Source organism: Mangifera indica, chromosome 1 (genome assembly GCF_011075055.1).
Source record: "Mangifera indica cultivar Alphonso chromosome 1, CATAS_Mindica_2.1, whole genome shotgun sequence".
Classification (NCBI taxonomy): Eukaryota; Viridiplantae; Streptophyta; class Magnoliopsida; order Sapindales; family Anacardiaceae; genus Mangifera; species Mangifera indica.
This window is the reverse complement of record NC_058137.1, coordinates 3,920,182-3,925,993: the sequence shown is the minus strand read 5'-3', so window position 1 is coordinate 3,925,993 and position 5,812 is coordinate 3,920,182. Positions and strand designations below refer to the sequence as shown.

The following is a 5,812-nucleotide window of genomic DNA, read 5'->3' as shown; positions in this document are numbered from 1 at the left end:
AAATTTAGTTTCCTTATACATTTTTAGAGAAGTCAAGCTAAAGTCAATAAACTTATCTTATTCCACACGAAATTTAAGTTTGTCTTAGATCACACGCATCACTAGGCGGGTGAGATTCTGACCACTTTCCCATCGTGTGAATAAATATAAGGCAAATAGGAATTATAAATTTAACTCGAATTCAAAACGCACGCAACTTAAAGGTTTTTTTTTTTTTTTTTTAAAGATCAAAAACTAATTTCCGCCTAAAGTGTGTTAATTCACCGAAAATTCCTTATAAACTTTAAAAATCTTATTTATCTATTTATAATTGTTTAAAATTAATAAAATTTTAATTTTTAAAAAAATTATCTCATTTTCTTTTTAAAAGTTTAAAAATTAATATTTTCTCTCTTAAATCAAATTTTAAAAAATAACATTTTTCCCCTAACATTTAGTTTCAATATCCTATTACTTTTTCTGATGTCTTCATTGGTCGTCTCTTCTTCTCGATAGTTCTTCTTCCTCCGACAACCTACCTCAGTGTCATCCCAACCCCTCCAACACCCATGTCGTCTGGGAAGATAACTTGTTTTTTTTTTTAAAAACTATTTATTTTCTCAGACGATGTCTTTTAGTTGTAAAAGGGATTGAAATGACATTGAGACAGATTGTCAAAATAAAAGAAACCATCGGAAGAGAGAGATGACCAATGATGGCACCAGAGAAAGTGATGAGATATTGAAATTAAACCCTAAAGGAGAAATGTGACTTTTTTTAAACTTGATTTAAAGAAAAAAGTTAGTTTTTTAAATCTAAATGAGAAAAATTAAATCATATTTAAATTTATTTTTAATATTAAATATGAAATAATAATTTTACTCTTAAAATTAATAAATTTAAATGGTTATGAATGAGTAAATGAAATTTTTAAAGTTAAAAGGAAATTTTATGAGGGGAAATAATCCTTTGGCCTTTTTTGGTTATATTATCATTATTTATTGATAATTTGAAATGCTTATTGTGCCCTTAGAAGTGCTGTAATTTCTAAGCTATTGGTAGGGACAAATTGGCCATTTACAATCAGGGGCATTTAATACGAGCCAATTATCACCACACCTTATCTTCAACAAAGAGACACCGGAGATTCTAAAGTCCAACCGCATCTGAATCTTTGTGAATCATGCTGTCCAAATGTATCAGCATCAACCTCCATCCCCATCTTCAATTTTCGCAGAAACGAATCACCCCCTGCAAATTCCCCACACCATTGTTATCAGCAAACAGATACACCAAAGCAACTTCCTCTCACATCTTCTGCTCCCCTTCTCTCAGGGAAAAATGCAGCATTTTGATCAGCATGGCATCAGCCAAAACCGATTTCACCTCTGATTTCAACAACTTCCAGCCTGACCCCACCCTCACCAATGAAGATCTCAAGCCAACAGAACTCAATCAGAGGACTTTCTCCGGGTGGGAAATGGCTTGTCTTTGGATTGGCCTTGTGGTTGGTGTCCCTTCATACTACTTGGCTGGTAGTCTTGTGGATCTCGGCATGGCTTGGTGGCAAGGAATCGCCACTGTCGTTGCTGCAAATATAATTTTATTAATCCCTTTAATACTCACCGGCCATCCTGGAACCAAATATGGAATCTCTTTTCCTGTGTTGGCTAGATCTTCTTTTGGTATCCGTGGGGCTCATATTCCTACACTCCTTAGAGCATTGGTGGGCTGTGGTTGGTATGGGATTGAAACTTGGATCGGTGGTGAGGCAATTTTTCTTCTTTTGCCTAATTTCATTAAGCAATCTTCACTGTCTCAGAATTTAGCTTGGCTTGGTACATCTCCTTTAGAATTTGCTTGTTTTATAGCCTTCTGGTTTGCCCAATTGATCATTGTTTGGAAAGGGATAGAAGGAATTAGAGAGCTTGAAAAGTACTCAGCTCCAATTTTGATCATCCTCACTGCAAGTTTTCTTTTCTGGGCTTATTCCAAAGCCCGTGGATTTGGCCACATGCTCTCTATGACTTCCAGGCTATCTTCTTCAGAATTTTGGTCACTATTTTTCCCTTCACTCACTGCAAATATCAGCTTTTGGGCTACTGTTGCACTTAACATTCCTGATTTCACTCGATACACCAAGAGCCAAAGGGATCAAATTGTGGGTCAGGCTGGTCTTCCAATTTTTATGGGGGCATTTACATTTGTTGGCCTCGCAATAACCTGCTCTACTGAAGTCATTTTTGGCCATGTTATTTCTAGCCCAATTCAACTTCTGGGACAAATTGGAGGAATCACAACAATAATATTAGCCATTTTAGGCATCAGTCTGGCCACCATTACAACCAATATTGCAGCCAATGTTGTGGCTCCTGCAAATGCACTTGTTAATCTCAGTCCTGCAAATTTCACATTCAGAAGAGGAGCTCTTTTGACTGCATTGATTGGAATCGCCTTCCAGCCTTGGAGGCTGCTGAAATCCAGTGAGAGTTTTGTGTACACATGGTTAGTTGGGTACTCTGCATTGTTGGGTCCAATTGGTGGTATAATTTTAGCAGATTATTATCTTATTCACAGATCAAAACTAAGTGTCAAGGACTTGTATTCTTTGAGTCCTAATGGAGCTTACTACTACTCAGGGGGCTACAATTTGGCAGCAATTGCAGCTTTGATTATTGGGATTTTGCCTGTGCTTCCTGGTTTGTTGAACAAGGTTGGGTTCCTCTCTCCAATCCCTGATAGTTTTACCGTAATCTATAACAATGCTTGGTTTTTCAGCTTCTTCTCTGCAGGTTTCATCTATTGGGTTCTTTCATGTTTGAAAGGAAAACAAGACTCTCCACCATTAGAAAAGGAACCCCTTTTGCCCAGTACATCAGCTTAAAACATTTCCTCTGGTTATTTACTTGGTAACATCATAGTTTTGCACTGTAAAGATAAAACTATATGTTATGAAAAAGAAAATTATACACAAATTAAATTGTTATTTGTTTTGTTCAAGTATGCTCAAGCTTTGATGCTGTCACCCATTTCAAACTTTGGATGCTCCATTACAGTTATTTAAATATTTAAGTACTTGCACATTGCTTTCACCACATTTCTAATTGAATTTTTATTATATTAGAATTGTTGTTTGTCTGTCTCCATAAGCTAATTGAGATCAACAAATCACAAGAAAATTTTATAATTTCTAAGATACTGGCAAATAATCATGCCACTTTCTTTCAAATGGCATACTATGTAAATACACTGGTTTCAGTAGTTATATTGGAACTCATCAATTGAATAACTGTGACAATTCCCAAAAAAAAAAAAAAAAAATTAAGTCTAAAAGAAGTTTACTCTTATGCTGCATTTGGTTTGGGTACTCATTTTTACCAAAACTATAAGAGTATAGCAAAGATAGATTGCATTAGATTAATTGGGATAAATTAATATTGTGTTTAGATAAATTTATATTTATAAACAATTATTGTGTTTGGTTTATAATAATGAAAGTATATTAAGATGTTACTTTATTTAAATTTTCTAAAATTTGTTAAACTAAATCAAATGTGTGAAGATAAGGGAAACAATAACAAATCAAAGATAGATGGTTGCAGAAAAAATGACAAGGGAAAATAAGTAATAATCAAAAGTGGAGGGTTGGATCAAAAACAATAATATAGGAGCAAACAATGGCATGATGACGAGTGATAACAACATTTAATTGTCTTTGTCCTATTCGTTTGGTAGAGTTATTTTATCTTTAATTTAAAATCATTTAATTATATAATAATATATGATTTATGTATTTATCTTATATACTTAAATCATATACATATAATTTTATTAATAAAATTTTAATTGTTGAAATAATATTTTATTCTCTGGAACCGAATGCACTCTTGAAGTTAATGTACTGGCGTGCAAAGATGAATCGACCTAATTTTGGGCCTAAATTTTCTTTTATGTGCTAAGAAGAATTGCAAGTGGACGTTTCTCATCAACATTAAACATGGTTGCATGAAATTCATCGGCCCAAACCTGCCGGATGCTTCAACTCAAACATGGGCTGTGTAAGCCATCTGTTTAATGGATTAATTTAAAGACTTGCAGGACTCTGGGATGTTTGCGGATAGATTCAATCCGAATTAGTTTGACTGCGACTTTCTAAACCCCTGGAGAAGGATATACTGAATTTTCATAATGCTTACACAAAAAGAATATGGGCATACAAATTTACAATTTTTTAAAATTGGGCAGAACAATTGCTTCCCAACCATTTTTTTCTCTCTTTAATCTAATTTTTTGTTATCTTTAACCGTATAGTAACATAAAGATAAATTTTCATTTTATTTTTTCATATCTCTATTTGTCTATATTTTTAAATCGATCAAACACGAGTTAGTTATAGCCTTGGAATCTTCAATAACATGTGTACAAAATCAATGGCCAAAATTACACAAATAATTAGACATGTGAAATGGGTTGAGTTGTCCCGCAACCCTGTTTGAGGTACAATTAAAAAGTCTAATTAAAAAAGAACACAACTCATTACTGTAGTAGATTATGTCAGGTCCGTAAATCTTTCAGATCTTACCGTAAGTCTGACTTTCAAGATCACATGATACTATCTCATAGACTAACCTATTTAACGTTTGTATAATACGACTTTATATATATATATATATGATCGTGTCGTGGACCTTGAGCTTTTTGTGGATCAGCCTGGCCCTAAGGCCAAGTGGGATATCTCAAAGCCAACTCAATACAACTTGACACAGGCCACTATCGCCTCTATCAGCAACACAAGCTTTAGTAGTGACAAACAGGTTGCTGTCAATGCATAAAAAACAATGATGCACGCTGACAAAAGAGTAGTATTATTAAACTTAAAAAATCAACCATCAAGAATATTTTTGTTTTTCCAATGTTTACTAAAATAAAGTCAAAATCTAATTTAAGTGAGAAGTTATCATTTTTTAAATTTAAGTGTGAAAAAATACTGTTAAGAAAAAGATCTATTAAGAAAAAGATCTAGTGAAAAATGGTTATTCTGCCTTAAAACATATCATATACTCTTGTAAAAAGAGGATTTTTTTTTTTTTATCTTAAAACAATAAAATTATTTGCACAAATAATTTATATAATTTTGTTCATAAATAATAACATATTATTACGTTATTAGGTATTATTTTATCATAATTTAAAATTATGTAATCACATAATGACATATTACCAATTGTATATAAAGTTATATATATTAGTGTGTAAACATAATACTACTATTAAGGATAAATGATAATCTTGAAGGGACAAATGAAATACCGTCTTGGCTCCACAGACCACCTTCTATTTTGATGGCTGTTGAGTGCCAGCACCACTTGGTAACCGAGGGAACATGCCAGAGGCTCATCGAGCACTCTGAATAAATGATGAGACACCAACAGAAAACATGATCAATAATTGAAACGGGAGCTTCAAAAGAGAATGACAAATAGAAACAACTCAATTGTTAGAGAAAAGACAATTATTTTTGTTCTTCTTGATTATAAATACATGGTTGAATTGGATGATTGTAGATAGAAAAACGGATTAGTATTAAATTCATTGTTTCTGATCGATTAGTATCAACTACTTGGTAGACAGGTAGTGGTTTCATTTATAATTCTTACACAACTGGAATATTGTTAGAATTCAAACTGGTATGGAGTTCAGTGGCCAATGTTGTCTCATTGTCCCACAAGAATGTGAGGGAAAGAAAACAAGAACTCTCGTTCATTCATTTGACAAACAATAAAATTACGCATATCTTTTTTCGAATGTATAAATAAATATATATTTAATATCT

General features: G+C 32.9%; 1 protein-coding gene across 2 annotated transcripts; it reads left to right on the top strand.

Moving 5' to 3' along the window:
- The first annotated feature begins 1,054 nt into the window (after positions 1–1,054).
- On the top strand, positions 1,055–2,979 carry LOC123210062 (purine-uracil permease NCS1). Of its 2 annotated transcripts, XM_044628249.1 has the most exons (2): positions 1,055–2,484; positions 2,619–2,756. In XM_044628249.1, exons 1-2 carry the CDS (start codon positions 1,163–1,165, stop codon positions 2,716–2,718), a joined length of 1,422 nt encoding a protein of 473 aa, XP_044484184.1. In that variant the 5' UTR covers positions 1,055–1,162; the 3' UTR covers positions 2,719–2,756. The 2 variants fall into 2 exon arrangements, with proteins under 2 accessions (XP_044484184.1, XP_044484175.1); XM_044628240.1 differs by having other exon boundaries at positions 1,059–2,979.
- The last annotated feature ends 2,833 nt before the right edge of the window (positions 2,980–5,812 follow it).